At 57.1% G+C, this 24,612-nt stretch overlaps 1 protein-coding gene across 5 annotated transcripts in view; it reads left to right on the forward strand.

Annotated features, from left to right (window-relative positions):
- LOC101751687 (putative uncharacterized protein FLJ22184-like) overlaps nt 1-24,612 on the forward strand; it is a 54,810-nt gene that overhangs the window by 870 nt on the left and 29,328 nt on the right. For all 5 annotated transcript variants that reach the window (XM_040696158.2, XM_040696153.2, XM_040696154.2 and 2 more), the window contains exons 2-5: nt 6,285-6,459; nt 18,315-18,431; nt 19,680-19,821; nt 21,101-21,191. In XM_040696158.2, coding sequence (XP_040552092.1) covers nt 6,378-6,459; nt 18,315-18,431; nt 19,680-19,821; nt 21,101-21,191 — 432 coding nt within the window. In that variant the 5' untranslated portion in view covers nt 6,285-6,377. The remainder of the gene's footprint in view (nt 1-6,284; nt 6,460-18,314; nt 18,432-19,679; nt 19,822-21,100; nt 21,192-24,612) is intronic.

The following is a 24,612-nucleotide window of genomic DNA, read 5'->3' on the forward strand; positions in this document are numbered from 1 at the left end:
CCCTATGGCATCAGATCCCTGACCCCCTATGGCTCCTTATGGCTCCCTATGGCCCTGCCTCCCTATGGCCCTGCCTCCCTGGTTCCCTATGGCATCAGATCCCTGCTTCCCTATGGCCCTGGACCTGTGGTTCCCTATGGCACCAGATCCGTGGCCCCCCCTGGCTCCCTATGGCCCCCTGTGGCTCCCTATGGCCTTGGCTCCCTATGGCCCTGCCTCCCTGGTTCCCTATGGTATCAGATCCCTGCTTCCCCACGGCATGGGATCCCTGGCTCCCTATGGCACCAGATCCTGGGCTCCCTGTGGCCCCGGCTCCCTGCTCCCTATGGCCCTGGACCTGTGGCTCCGTATGGCCCTAGATCTGTGGTTCCCTATGGCATCAGATCCCTGCTTCCCCACGGCGTTGGATCCTTGGCTCCCTATGACACCAGATCCCTGACCCCCTATGGCTCCTTATGGCTCCCTATGGCCCACGCTTCCTGGTTCCCTATGGCATCAGATCCCTGCTTCCCTATGGCCCTGGACCTGTGGCTCCCTATGACACCAGATCCGTGGCCCCCTGTGGCTCCCTATGGCCCCCTGTGGCTCCCTATGGCCCCCTGTGGCTCCCTATGGCCCCCTGTGGCTCCCTATGGCCCTGGCTCCCTATGGCCCTGCCTCCCTGGTTCCCTATGGCATCAGATCCCTGCTTCCCCACAGCATTGGATCCTTGGCTCCCTATGGCCCCGGACCTGTGGTTCCCTATGGCACCAGTTCCCTGACCCCCTATGGCTCCTTATGGCTCCCTATGGCCCTGCCTCCCTATGGCCCTGGACCTGTGGCTCCCTATGGCACCAGATCCGTGGCCCCCTGTGGCTCCCTATGGCCCCCTGTGGCTCCCTATGGCCCCCTGTGGCTCCCTATGGCCCTGCCTCCCTGGTTCCCTATGGTATCAGATCCCTGCTTCCCCATGGCATGGGATCCCTGGCTCCCTATGGCCCTGGCCCCCTAGTTCCCTATGGCACCAGATCCTGGACTCCCTGTGGCCCCGGCTCCCTGCTCCCTATGGCCCTGGACCTGTGGCCCGTATGGCCTTAGATCTGTGGCTCCCTATGGCACCAGATCCTTGGCTCCCTATGGCTCCTTATGGCTCCCTATGGCTCCCTGTGGCTCCCTATGACACCAGATCCCTGGCTCCCTATGGCCTTGGCTCCCTATGGCCCTGGCTCCCTGCTTCCCCACGGCATCAGATCCCTATGGCTCCCTATGGTGCCCCATGGCTCCCCATGGCTCCCAATGGCTCCCCTATGGCTCCCAATGGCTCCCTTATGGCTCCCTATGGCCTTGGATCCCTGCTTCCCTATGGCATCAGATCCCTATGGCTCCCTATGGCGCCCTATGGCTCCCTATGGCGCCCTATGGCTCCCTATGGCGCCCTATGGCGCCCTATGGCTCCCTATGGCTCCCTATGGCGCCCTATGGCTCCCAATGGCTCCCTATGGCTCCCTATGGCGCCCTATGGCTCCCAATGGCTCCCTGTGGATCCCTATGGCCCTGGCTCCCTGCTTCCCTATGGTATCAGATCCCTGCTTCCCCATGGCATGGGATCCCTGGCTCCCTATGGCCCTGGCCCCCTAGTTCCCTATGGCACCAGATCCTGGGCTCCCTATGGCCCTGGACCTGTGGCCCGTATGGCCTTAGATCTGTGGCTCCCTATGGCACCAGATCCTTGGCTCCCTATAGCTCCTTATGGCTCCCTATGGCCCTGGACCTGTGGTTCCCTATGGCACCAGATCCCTGGCCCCCTGTGGCTCCCTATGACTCCCTATGGCTCCCTGTGGCTCCCTATGACACCAGATCCCTGGCTCCCTATGGCCTTGGCTCCCTATGGCCCACGCTCCCTGCTTCCCTATGGCATCAGATCCCTGCTTCCCCACGGCATCAGATCCCTATGGCTCCCCTATGGCTCCCCTATGGCTCCCCATGGCTCCCCATGGCTCCCCTATGGCTCCCCATGGCTCCCTATGGCTCCCAATGGCTCCCTGTGGATCCCTATGGCCTTGGATCCCTGCTTCCCTATGGCATCAGATCCCTATGGCTCCCTATGGCGCCCTATGGCTCCCAATGGCTCCCTATGACTCCCTATGGCTCCCTATGGCCTTGGATCCCTGTCTCCCCATGGCCCCGACTCCCTGGCTCCCCATGGCCCCAGATCCCCGGTTCCCCATAGAATCACTCCTCGGTTCCCCATGACATCACATCACCATTCTCTGTGGTGTTGGATCCTCAGTTCCTTATGGTGTCCCCCCCGGCTTCCCCATGGCCTTGGATCCCCGTTTCCCTATAGCATCAGATCCTTGGTTCCCTATGGCCCTGGCTCCCTGCTTCCCTATGGCATCAGATCCCTGCTTCCCCACGGCATCAGATCCCTATGGCTCCCTATGGCTCCCTTATGGCTCCCTTATGGCTCCCTATGGCTCCCTATGGCCTTGGATCCCTGGCTCCCAATGGTGCCCTATGGCTCCCTATGGCGCCCTATGGCTCCCAATGGCTCCCTGTGGATCCCTATGGCCTTGGATCCCTGCTTCCCTATGGCATCAGATCCCTGCTTCCCCACGGCATCAGATCCCTATGGCTCCCAATGGCTCCCTATGGCTCCCTATAGCTCCCTATGGCCTTGGATCCCTGGCTCCCAATGGCGCCCTATGGCTCCCTATGGCGCCCTATGGCTCCCAATGGCTCCCTGTGGATCCCTATGGCCTTGGATCCCTGCTTCCCTATGGCATCAGATCCCTGCTTCCCCACGGCATCAGATCCCTATGGCTCCCAATGGCTCCCTATGGCTCCCTATAGCTCCCTATGGCCTTGGATCCCTGGCTCCCAATGGCGCCCTATGGCTCCCTATGGCGCCCTATGGCTCCCAATGGCTCCCTGTGGATCCCTATGGCCTTGGATCCCTGCTTCCCTATGGCATCAGATCCCTGCTTCCCCACGGCATCAGATCCCTATGGCTCCCTATGGCTCCCTATGGCCTTGGATCCCTGGCTCCCTATGCCTCCCTATGGAACCCTTTGGCCTTGGATCCCTGTCTCCCCATGGCCCCGACTCCCTGGCTCCCCATGGCCCCAGATCCCCGCTTCCCCATAGAATCACTCCTCGGTTCCCCATGACATCACATCACCATTCTCTGTGGTGTTGGATCCTCAGCTCCTTATGGTGTCCCCCCCGGCTTCCCCATGGCCTTGGATCCCCGCTTCCCTATAGCATCAGATCCTTGGCTCCCTATGGCCCTGGCTCCCTGCTTCCCCACGGCATCAGATCCCTATGGCTCCCTATGGCTCCCTATGGCTCCCTATGGCTCCCTATGGCCTTGAATCCCTGGCTCCCCATGGCTCCCCATGGCTCCCTATGGATCCCTATGGCCTTGGATTCCTGCTTCCCTATGGCATCAGATCCTTGGTTCCCTATGGCCCTGGACCTGTGGCCCTCTATGGCCCCGGTTCCCTGTTTCCCCCTGGCTTTGGCCCCCCATTTCCCCATAGCTTTGACTCTCCATTCCCCCCTTGGCCTCGGGTCCTCATTCCCCCATGGCCTCGGGTCCCCATTTTCCCCTGGCTTTGGCTCCCCAGTTCCCCACATCCTTGGCCCCCCGCTCCCCCATGGCTTCGTCCCCCCACTTCCCCATGGCTTTGGCCCCCCATTCCCCCCTGACCTCGGCTCCCCATTCCCCCATGGCTTTGGCTCCCCATTCCCTCCTGGCTTTGGCCCCCCATTTCCCCATGGCCTCAGGTCCCCATTTCCCCATAGCTTGGGCTTCCCATTCCCCCCTGGCTTCGGCTCCCCACTCCCCCATGGCTTCAGGTCCTCATTCCCCCATGGCCTCGGGTCCCCATTTCCTCATAGCCTTGGCTCCCCATTCCCCCGTGGCCTCGGGTCCCCATTTCCTTGTAGCCTTGGCTCCCCAGTTCCCCACATCCTTGGCTCCCCATTCTCCCCATGGCTTCGGCTCCCCATTCCCCCATGGCTTCAGGTCTCCATTCCCCCATAGCTTTGGCCCCCCATTCCCCCATGGCCTCGGCTCCCCATTCCCCCACGGCTTCAGGTCCCCATTCCCCCCTGGCTTTGGCTCCCCATTTCCCCATGGCCTCAGGTCCCCATTCCCCCCTGGCTTTGCTCCCCATTCCCCCCTGGCTTTGGCCCCCCATTCCCCCATGGCTTTGGCCCCCCATTCCCCCATGGCTTTGGCCCCCCATTCCCCCCTGGCTTTGTTCCCCATTCCCCCCTTTCCTTGACTCCCCATTTCCCCATGGCTTTGCTCCCCATTCCCCCCATAGCTTTGGCCCCCCATTCCCCCATGGCCTCGGCCCCCCATTCCCCCCTGGCTTCAGTTCCCATTCCCCCCTGGCTTCAGTCCCCATTTCCCCATGGCCTCAGGTCCCCATTCCCCCCTGGCTTCGGCTCCCCGTTCCCCCATGGCTTCCTCTCCCCGTTCCCCCATAGCTTTGACTCCCCGTTCCCCCATAGCTTTGACTCCCCGTTCCCCCATGGCTTTGGCTCTCCATTTCCCCACAGCGTTGGCTCCCCATAGCAATGGGGTCCCTGGTAGGAGATCTCAGATCAACTCTCCAATCTTTATATCCCTACAAAACACAACGTGGTGTCTGGGGGTCCCTGGGAGTGGGGAGCAGGCAGTGGGTGGCCCCTCCTACCCCGCGTGCCCCCCAAAGCCCCCCCAGGCAGCGAGATGGGATTACTGGGGCAGCTCCTCGTGTCCGTCTGTCCCTCTGTGGGGCCTCAGCACTGCCCTGGCACGTCGTGCTGAGAGCTCATGGGCTGCTGCCAAAGCGAGGGCTCACCATCCCAAAATAGGGCCGGGGATGGCAGTGCTCCGCGTGACCCTCGGGCCGAAAAGGGAACGAGTGGGGCAGGGCGGATCGGAGCCACCCCAATGGTTCTGTGGGGTTTTCCCATTGATTTTTTGTGCCTCCCCCCCCCCCCCCCCTCAGCTGTGCAGCCCCATTGGAGCCAAGGCCGAATTGTGGTGAGGAAAGCGGGCAGAGTTGGGTCCTGGCAGGACAGCGAGCGTTTCCCTTCCAACCCCGTTGTTGTTTTCAACTAACGGAGCTTCTGTGGCTCTGTGATCTTTAAGGACCTCTCCATTCCACCCCTTCCATGGGTTTGTGATCTTGAAGGACCTTTCCAGCCCATCCCAACCATTCTACATCTCTGTGGTCTTTCAGGACCTTTCCAACCCAACCATTCTGTGGTTGTGTAATCTTTAAGGACCCTTCCAACCCCACCATTCCATGGTTCCATGTCTCTATGACCTTCAAGGACCCTTCCAACCCAACCATTCCATGGTTCCATGTCTCTATGACCTTCAAGGACCCTTCCAACCCAACCATTCCATGGTTCCATGTCTCTATGACCTTTAAGGACCCTTCCAACCCAACCATTCCATGGTTCCATGTCTCTATGACCTTTAAGGACCCTTCCAACCCAAATATTCCATGGTTCCATGTTTCTATGACCTTTAAGGACCCTTCTAACCCGACCATTCCATGGTTCTGTGATCTTTAAGGACCCTTCCAACCCAACTGCTTCACAATCTCAAAGCTGTATGACCTTTAAGGACCCTTCCAACCCAACCATTCCATAGTTCTATGTTTCTATGTTCTTCAAGGACCCTTCCAACCCAACCATTCCATGGTTCTGTGATCTTTAAGGGCCCTTCCAACCCAACTGCTTCACAATCTCAAAGCTGTGTGACCTTTAAGGACCCTTCCAACCCAACCATTCCATAGTTCTATGTTTCTATGTTCTTCAAGGACCCTTCTAACCCGACCATTGCATGTTTCTGTGACCTTTAAGGACCCTTCCAACCCAACTGCTTCACAATCTCAAAGCTGTGTGACCTTTAAGGACCCTTCCAACCCAACCATTCCATAGTTCTATGTTTCTATGTTCTTCAAGGACCCTTCTAACCCGACCATTGCATGTTTCTGTGACCTTTAAGGACCCTTCCAACCCAACTGCTTCACAATCTCAAAGCTGTGTGACCTTTAAGGACCCTTCCAACCCAACCATTCCATAGTTCTATGTTTCTATGTTCTTCAAGGACCCTTCTAACCCGACCATTGCATGTTTCTGTGATCTTTAAGGGCCCTTCCAACCCAACTGCTTCACAATCTCAAAGCTGTATGACCTTTAAGGACCCTTCCAACCCAACCATTCCATGGTTCCACGTCTCTCTCATCCTCCAGGACCTTCCTCCTGCCCTGACCCCTCTGTCCCTCTGCCCGCAGAGCATCGCCGAGTACGACCTGAAGGACATTTCCTACACGGTGAAGACCCCCACGTGTCACGAGCTGCTCGTCCTCGGCTCCCTGGACGAGCCCATGGTGTTCAGCTTCGAGGAGGAGCGCGAGGCGCAGAAATGGTGGACGATCGTCAGCAGCTCCCTGAGGGAGGCACAGAAAGGTCGGTGCTGGGGTGGGGTCTGGGGGTCTGCGTTGAGACACAGCGTGGGGGGCTCCACGTGGCACGGGGTTGTAGCACAGAATCGCATCAGGGATTGGAAGGGTCCTTGAAGATCACCCGTTCCGATCCACCTGCAGAGTAGGTGGATCTGTCAGCACCAATGGGGTCACCCCTCCGTCTCCCCCTCTCTCCAAACGAAAGAGCCCCCACTCCCCTCTGCCCTTCCTCAGCACGGAGATGCTCTGCTGCCTTCACCACCTCCTCAGCACGGAGGGACCCCCATGTGGACACAGGAATCCAGAGGTGGCCTCCCCAGGGCAGGGCAGAGGGGCAGGAGAACCTCTCTGGACCTCCCACCCACCCCTCTTCCAATGCACCCCAGGCCACCATTGGCCTTCTTGGCCACCAAAGCACACTGCTGTCTCGTGGTCCTCCTGACCAGGCCACCATTGGCCTTCTTGGCTACCAAAGCACACTGTTGGCTCATGGTCCTCCTTCCCAGGCCACCATTGGCCTTCTTGACCACCAAAGCACACTGTTGGCTCATGGTCCTCCTTCCCAGGCCACCATTGGTCTTCTTGGCCACCAAAGCACACTGCTGGCTCGTGGTCCTCCTCCTGCCCAGGCCACCATTGGCCTTCTTGGCCACCAAAGCACACTGCTGGCTCGTGGTTCTCCTCCTGCCCAGGCCACCATTGACCTTCTTGGCCACCAAAGCACACTGTTGGCTCATGGTCCTCCTTCCCAGGCCACCATTGGCCTTCTTGGCCACCAAAGCACAGTGCTGGCTCGTGGTCCTCCTCCTTGCCCAGGCCACCATTGACCTTCTTGGCCACCAAAGCACACTGTTGGCTCATGGTCCTCCTTCCCAGGCCACCATTGACCTTCTTGGCCACCAAAGCACACTGTTGGCTCATGGTCCTCCTTCCCAGGCCACCATTGGTCTTCTTGGCCACCAAAGCACACTGCTGGCTCGTGGTCCTCCTCCTTGCCCAGGCCACCATTGACCTTCTTGGCCACCAAAGCACACTGTTGGCTCATAGTTCTCCTCCTTCCCAGGCCACCATTGGCCTTCTTGGCCACCAAAGCACACTGCTGGCTCATAGTCCTCCTTCCCAGGCCACCATTGACTTTCTTGGCCACCAAAGCACAGTGTTGGCTCATGGTCCTCCTCCTGCCCAGGCCACCATTGACCTTCTTGGCCACCAAAGCACACTCCTGACTTGTGGTCCTCCTCCTTCCAGACCACCATTGGCCTTCTTGGCCACCAAAGCACACTGCTGTCTCATAGTCCTCCTCCTGCCCAGGCCACCATTGGCCTTCTTGGCCACCAAAGCACACTGCTGGCTCATGGTCCTCTTGCCTTGGCCACCATTGGCCTTCTTGGCCACCAAAGCACAGTGTTGGCTCGTGGTCCTCCTGTTCAGGCCACCATTGACCTTCTTGGCCACCAAAGCACACTGCTGTCTCATGGTCTTCCTGCCCAGACCACCATTGGCTTTCTTGGCCACCAAAGCACAGTGTTGGCTCATGGTCCTCCTCCTGCCCAGGCCACCATTGACCTTCTTGGCCACCAAAGCACACTCCTGACTTGTGGTCCTCCTCCTTCCAGACCACCATTGGCCTTCTTGGCCACCAAAGCACACTGCTGTCTCATAGTCCTCCTCCTGCCCAGGCCACCATTGGCCTTCTTGGCCACCAAAGCACACTGCTGGCTCATGGTCCTCTTGCCTTGGCCACCATTGGCCTTCTTGGCCACCAAAGCACAGTGTTGGCTCGTGGTCCTCCTGTTCAGGCCACCATTGACCTTCTTGGCCACCAAAGCACACTGCTGTCTCATGGTCTTCCTGCCCAGACCACCATTGGCTTTCTTGGCCATCAAAGCACACTGATGTCTCATGGTTCTCCTCCTGCCCAGGCCTCCATTGGTCTTCTTGGCCACCAAAGCACACTGCTGGCTCATGGTCCTCCTTCCCAGGCCACCATTGGCCTTCTTGACCTCCAAAGCACACTGCTGTCTCATGGTCCTCCTGCCCAGGCCACCATTGGTCTTCTTGGCCACCAAAGCACACTGCTGGCTCGTGGTTCTCCTCCTGCCCAGGCCACCATTGGCCTTCTTGGCCACCAAAGCACAGGGCTGTCTCATGGTCCTCCTCCTTCCCAGGCCACCATTGGCCTTCTTGGCCACCAAAGCACACTGCTGTCTCATGGTCCTCCTGCCCAGGCCACCATCGACCTTCTTGGCCACCAAAGCACACTGCTGGCTCATAGTCCTCCTGCCCAGGCCACCATTGACTTTCTTGGCCACCAAAGCACAGTGTTGGCTCATGGTCCTCCTGCCCAGGCCACCATTGGTCTTCTTGGCCACCAAAGCACACTGCTGTCTCGTGGTCCTCCTGCTGCCCAGACCACCATTGACCTTCTTGGCCACCAAAGCACAGTGTTGGCTCGTGGTCCTCCTGTTCAGGCCACCATTGACCTTCTTGGCCTCCAAAGCACAGTGCTGGCTCGTGGTTCTCCTCCTGCCCAGGCCACCATTGACCTTCTTGGCCACCAAAGCACACTGCTGGCTCATGGTCCTCCTGCCCCGGCCTCCATTGGTCTTCTTGGCCACCAAAGCACACTGTTGGCTCGTGGTCCTCCTTCCCAGGCCACCATTAGCCTTCTTGGCCACCAAAGCACACTCCTGACTTGTGGTCCTCCTCCTTCCAGGCCACCATTAGCCTTCTTGGCCACCAAAGCACACTGCTGGCTCATAGTCCTCCTCCTTCCCAGGCCACCATTGACCTTCTTGGCCACCAAAGCACACTGCTGTCTCATGGTCCTCTTGCCTTGGCCACCATTGGCCTTCTTGGCCACCAAAGTACAGTGTTGGCTCGTGATCCTCCTGTTCAGGCCACCATTGGCCTTCTTGGCCACCAAAGCACACTGCTGTCTCATGGTCCTCCTGCTGCCCACCAGGACCCCCCAGGTCCCTTTATTCTGCTCTGTCCCCAACCTGTACTTGCCCATGGCCTTCTCCATGCCCACATGCAATACTCCACGCTGCAGTTGTTGTGTTCCATCCCGTTTCTCCCTGCCCAGGGCTCAATGGATGGCAGCACGGCCCTCTGCTCCCAGCTGTGTGCCATCAGCAAGCTTAATCACCATCAGCTGGAGCTGGAGAGCTGGAGCAGCTCTCCTATGGGGAAAGGTTGAGGGAACTGGGCTTGTTTAGCTTGGAAAAAGAAGGCTGCGGGGAGACCTCATTGTGGCCTTCCAGGACCTAAAGGGAGCATATAAACCCAACCCAACCATTCCATGGCTCTGTGATCTTTAAGGACCCTTCCAACCCAACCCAACAATTCCACGGCCCTGTGATCTGTAAGGACCCATCGAACCCAACCCAACCATTCCATGGCTCAGTGACCTGTAAGGACCCTTTCAACCCAACCATTCTGTGGTTGTCTGATCTTCAAGGACCCTTCAAATCCAACCCAACCATTCCATGACTCTGTGATCTTCAACGATCCTTCCAACACAACCCTTCCGTGGCTCTGTGACCTGTAAGGACCCTTCCAACCCAACAATTCCATGGCCCTGTGATCTGGAAGGACCCTTCCAACCGAACCCAACCATTCCATGGCTTTATGATCTTCAAGGACTCTTCCAACCCAAACCAGCCATTCCATGACTCTGTGATCTTCAACGATCCTTCCAACACAACCCTTCCATGGCTCTGTGATCTTTAAGGACTCATCCAACCCAACCCAACCCTTCCATGGCTCTGTGACCTGTAAGGACCCTTCCAACCCAACAATTCCACGGCTCTGTGATCTGGAAGGACCCTTCCAACCCAACCTAACCATTCCATGGCTTTATGATCTTCAAGGACCCTTCCAACCCAACCCAACAATTCCACGGCCCTGTGATCTATAATGACCCATCCAACCCAACCCAACCATTCCATGGCTCTGTGACCTGTAAGGACCCTTTCAACCCAACCATTCTGTGGTTGTCTGATCTTCAAGGACCCTTCAAATCCAACCCAACCATTCCATGACTCTGTGATCTTCAACGATCCTTCCAACACAACCCTTCCGTGGCTCTGTGACCTGTAAGGACCCTTCCAACCCAACAATTCCATGGCCCTGTGATCTGGAAGGACCCTTCCAACCGAACCCAACCATTCCATGGCTTTATGATCTTCAAGGACTCTTCCAACCCAAACCAGCCATTCCATGACTCTGTGATCTTCAACGATCCTTCCAACACAACCCTTCCATGGCTCTGTGATCTTTAAGGACTCATCCAACCCAACCCAACCCTTCCATGGCTCTGTGACCTGTAAGGACCCTTCCAACCCAACAATTCCACGGCTCTGTGATCTGGAAGGACCCTTCCAACCCAACCTAACCATTCCATGGCTTTATGATCTTCAAGGACCCTTCCAACCCAACCCAACAATTCCACGGCCCTGTGATCTATAATGACCCATCCAACCCAACCCAACCATTCCATGGCTCTGTGACCTGTAAGGACCCTTTCAACCCAACCATTCTGTGGTTGTCTGATCTTCAAGGACCCTTCCAACCCAAACCAGCCATTCCATGACTCTGTGATCTTCAACGATCCTTCCAACCCAAAAATTCCATGGCCCTGTGATCTGGAAGGACCCTTCCAACCCAACCTAACCATTATGTGGCTTTGTGATCTGTAAGGACCCATCCAACCCAACCCAACCATTCCATGGTTCTGTGACCTTTAAGGACCCTTCCAACCCAACCATTCTGTGGCTGTTCGATCTTCAAGGACCCTTCCAACCCAACCTAACCATTCCATGACTTTATGATCTTCAAGGACCCTTCCAACCCAACCCAACAATTCCACGGCCCTGTGATCTATAATGACCCATCCAACCCAACCCAACCATTCCATGGCTCTGTGATCTGTGAGGACACTTCCAACCCAACAGTTCCATGGCCCTGTGATCTGGAAGGACTCTTCCAACCTAACCCAACCCTTCCATGGCTCTGTGACCTGTAAGGACCCTTCCAACCCAACCATTCGATGTCTCTGTGATCTGGAAGGACCCTTCCAGTTGGAACTGCATGATCACTGTGGCCTTTTCCAACCCAGCCCATTGTAGGACTCTGATTCCACGGCCACACTCTCTGTTCCCTGCACTGTCTCCTCTCTCCACCATCCCCTCCCTGCAGCATCGTCCCATCCCCGCGTTGTCCATCCCACCTCCGTGTCCTCCCCTCTCTGCTCCCTCCCCCCCTCCCTGCACTGTCCCCTCCCCGTCCCGTCCCCCCTCCGCGTCACCCCCTCAGTTCAGCTGTGGGAACGCAGTGGGAGGCAGTGCCAAATGCTGTACTGAAATGGAGATGGGCCACATCCACTGCTTGGGTGGGGGCAGCTCTGTGCTGTGCCCTCTGTGCTGTGCTGTCCCCTCTCTGTGCAGTCCCATCTCTGTGCTGTGCTGTCCCCCCTCTCTGTGCTGTCCCCTCTCTGTTGTCCCATCCCTGTGCTGTCCCCTCTCCCCCCTGTCCCATCCCTGTGCTGTCCCATCCCTGCACTGTCCCCTCTCTCTGCTCTGCTGTCCCATTGCTGTGCTGTCCCCTCTCTCTGCTTTGCTGTCTCCTCTCTGCTGTGCTTTCCAGTCCCTGTCCTGTCCCACTGCTGCTGCTGTCCCCTCTCTCTGCTCTGCTGTCCCCCTCTCTGTGCTGTGCTGTCCCCTCTCTCAGCTTTGCTGTCCCATTGCTCTGCTGTCCCCTCTCTGCTCTGCTGTCCCCTCTCTGTGCTGTGCTGTCCTCTCTATGCTTTGCTGTCCCATTGCTGCGCTTTTCCCTCTCTGCTGTGCTGTCCCCTATCCATGCAGTCCCTTCTCTGCTCTGCTGTCCCCTCTCTGTGCTGTGCTGTCCCCTTTCTCTGCTTTGCTGTCCCATTGCTGTGCTGTCCCCACTCTGCTGTGCTGTCCCCACTCTGCTGTGCTGTCCCCTATCCATGCAGTCGCCTCTCTGCTGTGCTGTCCCCTTTCTCTGCTTCGCTGTCCCCTCTCTGCTGTGCTTTCCAATCCCTGTGCTGTCCCATTGCTGCTGCTGTCCCATTGCTGCTGCTGTCCCCTCTCTCTGCTCTGCTGTCCCCCTCTCTGTGCTGTGCTGTCCCCTCTCTCAGCTTTGCTGTCCCATTCCTGTGCCGTCCCCTCTCTGCTCTGCTGTCCCCTCTCTGTGCTGTGCTGTGCTGTCCCCTCTCTGCTCTGCTGTCCCCTCTCTGTGCTGTGCTGTGCTGTCCCCTCTCTGCTCTGCTGTCCCCTCTCTGTGCTGTGCTGTCCCCTCTCTCTGCTTTGCTGTCCCCTCTCTGCTGTGCTTTCCAGTCCCTGTGCTGTCCCATTGCTGTGCTGTCCCATTGCTGTGCTGTCCCATTGCTGCTGCTGTCCCCTCTCTGTGTCGTCCCAGCTCTGCATTGTCCCCTCTCCCCACTGTCCCATCCCTGCACTGTCCCCACTCTACTGTGCTGTCCCCTCTCTCTGCTTTGCTGTCCCATTGCTGTGCTGTCCCCACTCTGCTGTACTGTCCCCTCTCTGCTGTGCTGTCCCCTATCCATGCAGTCCCCTCTCTGCTCTGCTGTCCCCTCTCTGTGCTGTGCTGTCCCCTCTATTTGCTTTGCTGTCCCCTCTCTGCTGTGCTTTCCAGTCCCTGTGCTGTCCCATTGCTGTGCTGTCCCATTGCTGTGCTGTCCCATTGCTGCTGCTGTCCCCTCTCTGTGTTGTCCCACCTCTGCATTGTCCCCTCTCCCCACTGTCCCATCCCTGCACTGTCCCCACTCTACTGTGCTGTCCTCTCTCTGTGCTGTGCTGTCCCCTCTCTGCTTTGCTGTCCCATTGCTGTGCTGTCCCCTCTCTGCTGTGCTGTCCCCTATCCATGCAGTCCCCTCTCTGCTGTGCTGTCCCCTCTCTGTGCAGTGCTGTCCCCTCTCTCTGCTTCGCTGTCCCCTCTCTGCTGTGCTTTCCAATCCCTGTGCTGTCCCATTGCTGCTGCTGTCCCCTGTCTGTGCTGTGCGGTCCCATTGCTGTGCTGTCCCCACTCTGCTGTACTGTCCCCTATCCATGCAGTCCCCTCTCTGCTCTGCTGTCCCCTCTCTGTGCTGTGCTGTCCCCTCTCTGCTTTGCTGTCTCCTCTCTGCTGTGCTTTCCAGTCCCTGTCCTGTCCCATTGCTGCTGCTGTCCCCTCTCTCTGCTCTGCTGTCCCCCTCTCTGTGCTGTGCTGTCCCCTCTCTCAGCTTTGCTGTCCCATTGCTGTGCTGTCCCATTGCTCTGCTGTCCCCTCTCTGCTCTGCTGTCCCCTCTCTGCTCTGCTGTCCCCTCTCTGTGCTGTGCTGTGCTGTCCCCTCTCTGCTCTGCTGTCCCCTCTCTGTGCTGTGCTGTCCCCTCTATTTGCTTTGCTGTCCCCACTCTGCTGTGCTTTCCAATCCCTGTGCTGTCCCATTGCTGTGCTGTCCCATTGCTCTGCTGTCCCATTGCTGCTGCTGTCCCCTCTCTGTGTCGTCCCACCTCTGCATTGTCCCCTCTCCCCACTGTCCCATCCCTGCACTGTCCCCACTCTGCTGTCCCCTCTCTGTGCTGTGCTGTCCCATTGCTGTGCTGTCCCCACTCTGCTGTGCTGTCCCCTCTCTCTGCTTTGCTGTCCCCACTCTGCTGTGCTTTCCAGTCCCTGTGCTGTCCCATTGCTGTACTGTCCCCACTCTGCTGTACTGTCCCCACTCTGCTGTACTGTCCCCTATCCATGCAGTCTCCTCTCTGCTCTGCTGTCCCCTCTCTGTGCTGTACTGTCCCCTTTCTCTGCTTTGCTGTCCCATTGCTGTGCTGTCCCCTCTCTGTGCTGTGCGGTCCCATTGCTGTGCTGTCCCCACTCTGCTGTGCTGTCCCCTATCCATGCAGTCCCCTCTCTGCTCTGCTGTCCCCTCTCTCTGCTTTGCTGTCCCCACTCTGCTGTGCTTTCCAATCCCTGTGCTGTCCCATTGCTGCTGCTGTCCCCTGTCTGTTCTGTGCTGTCCCCTCTCTGTGCTCTGCTGTCTCCCTCTCTGTGCTGTGCTGTCCCATTGCTGTGCTGTCCCCTCTCTGTGTCGTCCCAGCTCTGCATTGTCCCCTCTCCCCACTGTCCCATCCCTGCACTGTCCCCACTCTACTGTGCTGTCCCCTCTCTGTGCTGTGCTGTCCCCTCTCTCTGCTCTGCTGTCTCCTCTCTGCTGTGCTTTCCAGTCCCTGTCCTGTCCCATTGCTGCTGCTGTCCCCTCTCTCTGCTCTGCTGTCCCCCTCTCTGTGCTGTGCTGTCCCCTCTCTCAGCTTTGCTGTCCCATTGCTGTGCTGTCCCCTCTCTGCTCTGCTGTCCCCTCTCTGCTCTGCTGTCCCCTCTCTGCTCTGCTGTCCCCTCTCTGTGCTGTGCTGTGCTGTCCCCTCTCTGCTCTGCTGTCCCCTCTCTGTGCAGTGCTGTCCCCTCTATTTGCTTTGCTGTCCCCACTCTGCTGTGCTTTCCAATCCCTGTGCTGTCCCATTGCTGTGCTGTCCCATTGCTGTGCTGTCCCCTCTCTGTGTCGTCCCACCTCTGCATTGTCCCTTCTCCCCACTGTCCCATCCCTGCACTGTCCCCACTCTGCTGTGCTGTCCCCTCTCTGTGCTGTGCTGTCCCCACTCTGCTGTGCTTTCCAATCCCTGTGCTGTCCCATTGCTGTACTGTCCCCACTCTGCTGTGCTGTCCCCTATCCATGCAGTCCCTTCTCTGCTCTGCTGTCCCCTCTCTGTGCTGTGCTGTGCTGTCCCCTCTCTGTGCTGTGCTGTCCCCTCTCTCTGCTTTGCTGTCTCCTCTCTGCTGTGCTTTCCAGTCCCTGTCCTGTCCCATTGCTGCTGCTGTCCCCTCTCTCTGCTCTGCTGTCCCCCTCTCTGTGCTGTGCTGTCCCCTCTCTCAGCTTTGCTGTCCCATTGCTCTGCTGTCCCCTCTCTGCTCTGCTGTCCCCTCTCTGCTCTGCTGTCCCCTCTCTGTGCTGTGCTGTGCTGTCCCCTCTCTGCTCTGCTGTCCCCTCTCTGTGCAGTGCTGTCCCCTCTATTTGCTTTGCTGTCCCCACTCTGCTGTGCTTTCCAATCCCTGTGCTTTCCAGTCCCTGTGCTGTCCCATTGCTGTGCTGTCCCATTGCTGTGCTGTCCCCTCTCTGTGTCGTCCCACCTCTGCATTGTCCCCTCTCCCCACTGTCCCATCCCTGCACTGTCCCCACTCTACTGTGCTGTCCCTTCTCTGTGCTGTGCTGTCCCCTCTCTGCGTTGCTGTCCCATTGCTGTGCTGTCCCCACACTGCTGTACTGTCCCCTCTCTGCTGTGCTGTCCCCTATCCATGCTGTCCCCTCTCTGCTCTGCTGTCCCCCTTTCTGTGCTGTGCTGTCCCCTCTCTGCTCTGCTGTCCCCTCTCTGTGCTGTGCTGTCCCCTCTCTCTGCTCTGCTGTCCCCTCTCTGCTGTGCTTTCCAGTCCCTGTGCTGTCCCATTGCTGTGCTGTCCCATTGCTGCTGCTGTCCCCTCTCTGTGTCGTCCCACCTCTGCATTGTCCCCTCTCCCCACTGTCCCATCCCTGCACTGTCTCCACTCTACTGTGCTGTCCCATTGCTGCTGCTGTCCCCTCTCTGTGCTGTGCTGTCCTCTCTCTGCTTTGCTGTCCCATTGCTGTGCTTTTCCCTCTCTGCTGTGCTGTCCCCTATCCATGCAGTCCCCTCTCTGCTCTGCTGTCCCCTCTCTGTGCTGTGCTGTGCTGTCCCCTCTCTGTGCTGTGCTGTCCTCTCTCTCTGCTTTGCTGTCTCCTCTCTGCTGTGCTTTCCAGTCCCTGTCCTGTCCCATTGCTGCTGCTGTCCCCTCTCTCTGCTCTGCTGTCCCCCTCTCTGTGCTGTGCTGTCCCCTCTCTCAGCTTTGCTGTCCCATTGCTGTGCTGTCCCATTGCTCTGCTGTCCCCTCTCTGCTCTGCTGTCCCCTCTCTGTGCTGTGCTGTGCTGTCCCCTCTCTGCTCTGCTGTCCCCTCTCTGTGCAGTGCTGTCCCCTCTATTTGCTTTGCTGTCCCCGCTCTGCTGTGCTTTCCAGTCCCTGTGCTGTCCCATTGCTGTGCTGTCCCATTGCTGTGCTGTCCCATTGCTGTGCTGCCCCCTCTCTGTGTCGTCCCACCTCTGCATTGTCCCCTCTCCCCACTGTCCCATCCCTGCACTGTCCCCACTCTACTGTGCTGTCTCCTCTCCGTGCTGTCCCCTCTCTGCTGCATTGTCCCCTCTCTGTTGCAATATCCCATCCCTGTACTGTCCCCTCTCTGTGCTGTCCCCATCCCTTTAATGTCCCCATCCCTGCAATGTCCCCATCCCTGCAGTGTCCCCATCCCTGCAGTGTCCCCATCCCTGCAATGCCCCCTCTCTGCTGCATTGTCCCATCCCTGCAGTGTCCCCTCTCTGTGCTGTCCCCTCTCTGCTGCATTGTCCCCTCTCTGCTGCAATATCCCATCCCTGTACTGTCCCCTCTCTGTGCTGTCCCATCTCTGCAATGTCCCCTCTCTGTACTGTCCCCATCCCTGCAGTGTCCCCATCCCTGCAGTGTCCCCATCCCTGCAATGCCCCCTCTCTGCTGCACTGTCCCCTCTCTGCATCATTCCATCCCTGCGCTGTCCCCTCTCTGCAGTGTCCCCTCTCTGTGCTGTCCCCATCCCTGCAATGTCCCCATCCCTGCAGTGTCCCCATCCCTGCAATGTCCCCTCTGTGCTGTCCCCTCTCTGCTGCATTGTCCCCTCGCTGCTGCAATGTCCCATCCCTGCAATGTCCCCTCTCTGTACTGTCCCCATCCCTGCAGTGTCCCCATCCCTGCACTGTCCCCTCTCTCCTGCGTTGTCCCCTCTCTGCATCATCCCATCCCTGCAATATCCCATCCCTGTGCTGTCCCCTCTCTGTGCTGTCCCATCCCTGCAATATCCCGTCCCTGTGCTGTCCCCTCTCTGCTGCATTGTCCCCTCTCTGCTGCAATATCCCATCCCTGTACTGTCCCCTCTCTGCAGTGTCCCCTCTCTGCAATGTCCCCTCTCTGTACTGTCCCCATCCCTGCAGTGTCCCCATCCCTGCAATGCCCCCTCTCTGCTGCACTGTCCCCTCTCTGCATCATTCCATCCCTGCGCTGTCCCCTCTCTGCAATGTCCCATCCCTGCAGTGTCCCCTCTCTGTGCTGTTCCCATCCCTGCAATGTCCCCATCCCTGCAGTGTCCCCATCCCTGCAATGTCCCCTCTCTGTGCTGTCCCCTCTCTGCTGCATTGTCCCCTCGCTGCTGCAATGTCCCCATCCCTGCAGTGTCCCCATCCCTGCAGTGTCCCCTCTCTGCTGCATTGTCCCCTCTCTGCATCATCCCATCCCTGCAATGTCCCATCCCTGTGCTGTCCCCTCTCTATGCAGTCCCATCCCTGCAGTGTCCCCTCTCTGTGCTGTCCCCTCTCTGCAATGTTCCATCCCTGTAATATCCCATCCCTGTGCTGTCCCCTCTCTGTGCTGTCCCATCCCTGCAATGTCCCATCCCTGTGCTGTCCCCTCTCTGCAATGTCCCATCCCTGCAATATCCCATCCCTGTGCTGTCCCCTCCCTGCAGTGTCCCCTCTCTGCTGCATTGTCCCTTCTCTGCAATGTCCCATCCCTGCAATATCCCATCCCTGTGCTGTCCCCTCCCTGCAGCACCGTCCCATCCCACCTCCGTGTCCTCCCCTCTGTACACCACCCCGTCTCTGCTCCCTCAGCCCTTCCCTGCGCTGTCCCCTCCCTGTCCCATCCCACCTCCACGTCGTCCCAGCTCTGATGCGGTCCCTCCTCTTCCCTCAGCCTCCTCAGGCAGCGCTGTGCCGACGTCCCACACTTCATCCCCGGTGACGACGGCCGGAGCCGGCGCTGCGGATCGGGATGCAGAGGATGCTTTGGCTGCAGAGCTTTCCAACAAAGGTCAGTGAGCTCTGCTGCATTCCCACCTGCAGGCCCCGCTGTGGGGCTGCCTGCCCACTGCACCCTATTCTGGGCCTGGGCCTGAGGGGGGTGGCAGCTTTGCCCGACCCCAGGTGGGGGCGGTGTGGCCCAACTGTGTGCTGGGGCTGTTGAGTGAGTGATGGCTGACCGTGAGCCAGCGCTGTGCCTTGGTGGACATGAAGGCCAATGGGGGGCCTGGTTGGCCAACAGTTGACCTGTGGTTGACCAACAGTTGACCAGTGGTTGGCCAACAGTTGACTTATGGTTGACCAACAGTTGACCAGTGGTTGACCAACAGTTGACTTGTAGTTGGCCAACGGTTGACCAGTGGTTGGCCAACAGTTGACTTATGATTGGCCAACAGTTGACCAGTGGTTGGCCAACAGTTGACTTATGGTTGACCAACAGTTGACCAGTGGTTGACCAACAGTTGACCAGTGGTTGGCCAACAGTTGACTTGTGGTTGGCCAACGGTTGACCTGTGGTTGGCCAACAGTTGACGTATGGTCGGCCAACAGTTGACCAGTGGTTGGCCAACAGTTGACTTATGGTTGGCCAACAGTTGACCAGTGGTTGGCCAACAGTTGACCTATGGTTGCCCAACAGTTGACCTGTGGTTGGCCAACAGTTGACCAGTGGTTCACCAGTGGTTGACCAACAGTTGATCCATGGCTGACCACAAACCATGACTGTGCCCTGATATCCCAAAAGACCAACAGGACCGTGGGGCGCACTGCCAGAGCATGGCCAGCAGGGTGAGGTGAGGGAGGAGTCTGGTTGGCCATTGGTCACCCAACAGTTGGCCAACACCTGATCAATGGTTGCCCAATGGTTGACCAGTAGTTCACCAGTAGTTGGCCAGCAGTTGACCAGTGGTTGACCAGAGATCGACCAACAGCTGCCCACGAGCCAACACTGTGCCCTGGTGGCCAAGAAGGCCGGTGGGACCTGGGGTGCATTGCCCAGAGCGTGGCCAGCAGGGTGAGGGAGGGGAATGGTTGGCCAACGGTCACCCAACAGTTGGCCAACAGTTGCCCAGAGGTCGGCCAACAGCTGCCCACGAGCCATCACTGTGCCCTGGTGGCCGAGAAGGCCAACGAGACCATCCAGAGGTCCCCTCCAACCCTACAGATCTGGGATTGTGGCTCTGAGCTGCACAGAAAGCTGGAGCCCGCGGGGTACCTGCAGTTTGGCAGCGGCCTCAGGGCTCCCCTTCCCCCCATGCAGAGGACCTGGCGCTGCAGCTGGCCTTGGCCATCCAGCACGGTGATGAGGAGGCGGCCACGCGCTGCGCCGTGGCCCTGGCCCGGCAGCAAGCCACGCTGAGCATCCTGCTGAAGGAGTCCAATTACCCCGAGGATGAAATCTGGTGAGCTGCTCTGCCCCGGTGTCCCCTCCCAGGCTTTGGGGGGTCACCAGCGGTCCATTCCTAACGGAGCTCGTGGGGCAGAGAAGGGTTTTTAACCTGGAGCTGCGGTGACGGCGCGAGGGCAGCGCTTCTGGAATGGGGGAGGGCAGGTTGAGGTTGGAGGGAAGAAAGAGATTTGTCACTACGGGGGTGGGGAGGCACTGGGGGCAAGGTGGGGGGAGTGGGGGGCGCAAAGCCAGAGCCAAACTGGATGGAATTGGGGCTCACAACCAATGGGGAGACAAACAGAGCGGGCAGGAGATGAGCAGCACTTGGGGTATGTGTAGCAGTGTGCTGCTGTTGTGGAGTGATAGTGGGTTGGAAGGGTCCTTAAGGATGACAAAGCCAGGGAATGGTTGGCTTGGAAGAGTCCTGAAAGGTCACAGAGACATGGAATGGGTTGGGTTGGATTGGGTTGTAAGGGTCCTTACAGATCACAGAGCCATGGAATGATTGAGTTGGGTTGGATGGGCCCTTAATGATCACAGAGCCATGGAATGGTTGGGTTGGAAGGGTCCTTCCAGATCACAGAGCCATGGAATGGTTGAGTTGGGTTGGAAGGGTCCTTCCAGATCACAGAACCATGGAAGGGTTGGGTTGGGTTGGAAGGATCCTTACAGATCACAGAGCCGTGGAATGGTTGGGTTGGGTTGGATGGGTCCTTAATGTTCACAGAACCATTGAATGGTTGGGTTGGGTTGGAAGGGTCCTTCCGGATCACAGAGCCATGGAATGGTTGGGTTGCATTGGGTTGGAAGGGTCCTTACAGATCACAGAGCCCTGGAATGGTTGGGTTGGGTTGGGTTGGGTTGGAAGGGTCCTTACAGATCACAGAGCCCTGGAATGGTTGGGTTGGATTGGAAGGGTCCTTCCAGATCACAGAGCCATGGAATGGTTGGGTTGGATGGGTCCTTCCAGATCACAGAGCCATAGAACGGTTGGATTGGGTTGGATGGGTCCTTCCAGATCACAGAGCCATGGAATGGTTGGGTTGGAAGGGTCCTTAAAGATCACAGAGCCATGGAATGGTTGGGTTGGATGGGTCCTTAACGGTCACAGAGCCATGGAATGGTTGGGTTGGAGGGGTCCTTAATGATCACAGAGCCATGGAAGGGTTGGGTTGGGTTGGGTTGGAAGGGTCCTTCCAGATCACAGAGCCGTGGAACGGTTGGGTTGCATTGGGTTGGAAGGGCATTGCCTCTCCACTCCATCCCAAACCACCTCTCCCTCTGTGCCTCAGCATGAACGTTGGCGTGGAGGACGCGACCTCGTCGGCCAGCATCACTCTCCTGGTGCAGCCCCACACCACCATCGCGGCACTGAAGCAGCAGGTACGGCTCTGCCAGCTCTCACTGCCGTGTGGCACACAGAGGGGGGGTCTCAGGGTTCCAGTCCTGTTATCAGCAATGGCCACTGCCATCACCGTGTGGTGTCCCGCGAGCCCAGCAGGAATTGGCGCTGGTTCCGTCTGTTGATGGCACTGAAGATTTTTGGATGGGTTGGAAAGGTCTTCAAAGATAATGGGATCATGGAATCCTAGCATGGCCTGGGTTGGAAAGGTCCTCCAAGATAATACAGTCATGGAATCATAGCATGGTGTGGGTTGGAAAGGTCCTCAATGATCATAAAATCATAGAATCATAGCATGGCCTGGGTTGGAAAGGTCCTTTAAGATCATGGAATCATGGAATCCTAGCATGGCCTGGGTTGGAAAGGTCCTCAAAGATCATACAGTCATGGAATCCTAGCATGGCCTGGGTTGGAAAGGTCCCTTAAGATCATAGGATCATGGAATCATAGCATGGCCTGGGTTGGAAAGGTCCTCCAAGATCATACAATCCCAGCATGGCCTGGGTTGGAAAGGTCCTTTAAGATGCTAGCATCATGGAATCATAGCATGGCCTGGGTTGGAAAGGTCCCATAAGGTCATGGAATCATGGAATCCTAGCATGGCCTGGGTTGGAAAGGTCCTCCAAGATCATAAAATCATAGAACCATAGCATGGTGTGAGTTGGAAAGGTCCTCAAAGATCATGGAATCAAGGAATCATAGCATGGCCTGGGTTGGAAAGGTCCTTGAAGATCATACAGTCCTGGAATCCTAACATGGCCTGGGTTGGAAAGGTCCTTTAAGATCATAGGATCATGGAATCCTAACATGGCCTGGGTTGGAAAGGTCCTCAAAGATCATACAGTCATGGAATCATAGCATGGCCTGGGTTGGAAAGGTCCCTTAAGGTCATAGAATCATGGAATCATAGCATGGCCTGGGTTGGAAAGGTCCTCCAAGATCATACAATCCCAGCATGGCCTGGGTTGGAAAGGTCCCTTAAGATCATAGAATCATGGAATCATAGCATGGCCTCGGTTGGAAAGGTCCTCCAAGATCATACAATCCCAGCATGGCCTGGGTTGGAAAGGTCCTTTAAGATCATGGAATCCTAGCATGGCCTGGGTTGGAAAGGTCCTTTAAGATCATAGAATCATGGAATCCTAGCATGGCCTGGGTTGGAAAGGTCCTTTAAGATCATAGAATCATGGAGTCATAGCATAGCCTGGGTTGGGAAGACCCTCGAAGATCATGGAATTCTAGCATGGCCTGGGTTGGAAAAGTCCTTTAAGATCATAGAATCAGAGCATAGCCTGGGTTGGAAAGGTCCTCAAAGATCATAGGATCACGGAATCCTAGCATGGCCTGGGTTGGAAAGGTCCTTTAAGATCAGAGGATCATGGAATCCTAGCATGGCCTGGATTGGAAAGGACCATAGTGAGTTCCAACCTCCCTGCTGTGTGCAGGGTCACCATCCACTAGGTTGGGTTGGGTTGGGTTGTGTTGGAAGGGTCCTTGAAGATCATAAAGCCATGGAATAGTTGGGTTGGGATGGGGAATCCACAGCCTCTTTGGGCCACCTGTGCCTGTGAATCGCCACCCGCTGAGTGAAAAGGTCTCAGAGCCATGGAATGGTTGGGTTGGGTTGGGTTGGGTTGGAAGGGTCCTTAAAGATCACAGAACCACAGAATGGTTGGGTTGGGTTGGGTTGGGTTGGAAGGGTCCTTAAAGATCACAGAACCACGGAATGGTTGGGTTGGGTTGGGTTGGGTTGGGTTGCGTTGGGTTGGGTTAGTAGGGTCCTTAAAGATCACAGAACCACAGAATGGTTGGATTGGGTTGGGTTGGAAAGGTCCTTGAAGATCACAGAACCACGGAATGGTTGGGTTGGAAGGGTCCTTAAAGATCACAGAACCACAGAATGGTTGGGTTAGAAGGGTCCTTGAAGATCATACAGCCATAGAATGGTTGGGTTGGAAGGGTCCTTGAAGATCACAGAGCCGTGGAATGGTTGGGTTGGGTTGGAAGGGTCCTTGAAGATCACAGAGCCATGGAATGGTTGGGTTGAGTTGGAAGGGCCCTTGAAGATCACAGAACCACGGAATGGTTGAATTGGGTTTGGTTGGAAGGGTCCTTAAAGATCACAGAGCCATGGAAGTGTTGGGTTGGGTTGGGTTGGAAGGGTCCTTGAAGATCACAGAACCACAGAATGGTTGGGTTGGGTTGGGTTGGGTTGGAAGGGTCCTTAAAGATCACAGAACCACAGAATGGTTGGATTGGGTTGGGTTGGAAGGGTCCTTAAAGATCACAGAATGGTTGGGTTGGGTTGGAAGGGTCCTTGAAGATCACAGAACCACGGAATGGTTGGGTTAGAAGGGTCCTTGAAGATCATGGAGCCATAGAATGGTTGGGTTGGAAGGGTCCTTGAAGATCACAGACCATGGCATGGTTGGGTTGGGTTGGAAGGGTCCTTGTAGATCACAGAGCCGTGGAATGGTTGGGTTGAGTTGGAAGGGCCCTTGAAGATCACAGAACCACGGAATGGTTGAATTGGGTTTGGTTGGAAGGGTCCTTAAAGATCACAGAGCCATGGAAGTGTTGGGTTGGGTTGGGTTGGAAGGGTCCTTGAAGATCACAGAACCACGGAATGGTTGGGTTGGGTTGGGTTGGGTTGGAAGGGTCCTTAAAGATCACAGAACCACGGAATGGTTGGGTTGGGTTGGAAGGGTCCTTGAAGATCACAGACCATGGCATGGTTGGGTTGGGTTGGAAGGGTCCTTCCAGATCACAGAACCATGGAATGGTTGGGTTACAAGGGTCCTTGAAGATCACAGAACCACGGAATGTTTGTGTTAGAAGGGTCCTTGAAGATCATAGAGCCATAGAATGGTTGGGTTACAAGGGTCCTTGAAGATCACAGAACCACAGAATGGTTGGATTAGGTTGGAAGGGTCCTTCCAGATCACAGAGCCGTGGAATGGTTGGGTTGGGTTGGAAGGGCCCTTGAAGATCACAGAACCACAGAATGGTTGGGTTGGGTTGGGTTGGGTTGGGTTGGAAGGGTCCTTAAAGATCACAGAACCACAGAATGGTTGGGTTGGGTTGGAAGGGTCCTTAAAGATCACATAATGGTTGGGTTGGGTTGGAAGGGTCCTTGAAGGTCACAGAACCACGGAATGGTTGGGTTAGAAGGGTCCTTGAAGATCATAGAGCCATAGAATGGTTGGGTTGGAAGGGTCCTGGAAGATCACAGACCATGGCATGGTTGGGTTGGGTTGGAAGGGTCCTTGAAGATCACAGAGCCGTGGAATGGTTGGGTTGGGTTGGAAAGGTCCTCATTAGGTTCTCATGGGCCCCCTTCTCAGCCTGTCCACGTCCCTCCGGATGGTTCCCTTCCCCCCTCCTGCACCGACCGCACCGCTC

The sequence above is a fragment of the Gallus gallus genome, chromosome 2, assembly GCF_016699485.2.
Source record: "Gallus gallus isolate bGalGal1 chromosome 2, bGalGal1.mat.broiler.GRCg7b, whole genome shotgun sequence".
NCBI lineage: Eukaryota > Metazoa > Chordata > Aves > Galliformes > Phasianidae > Gallus > Gallus gallus.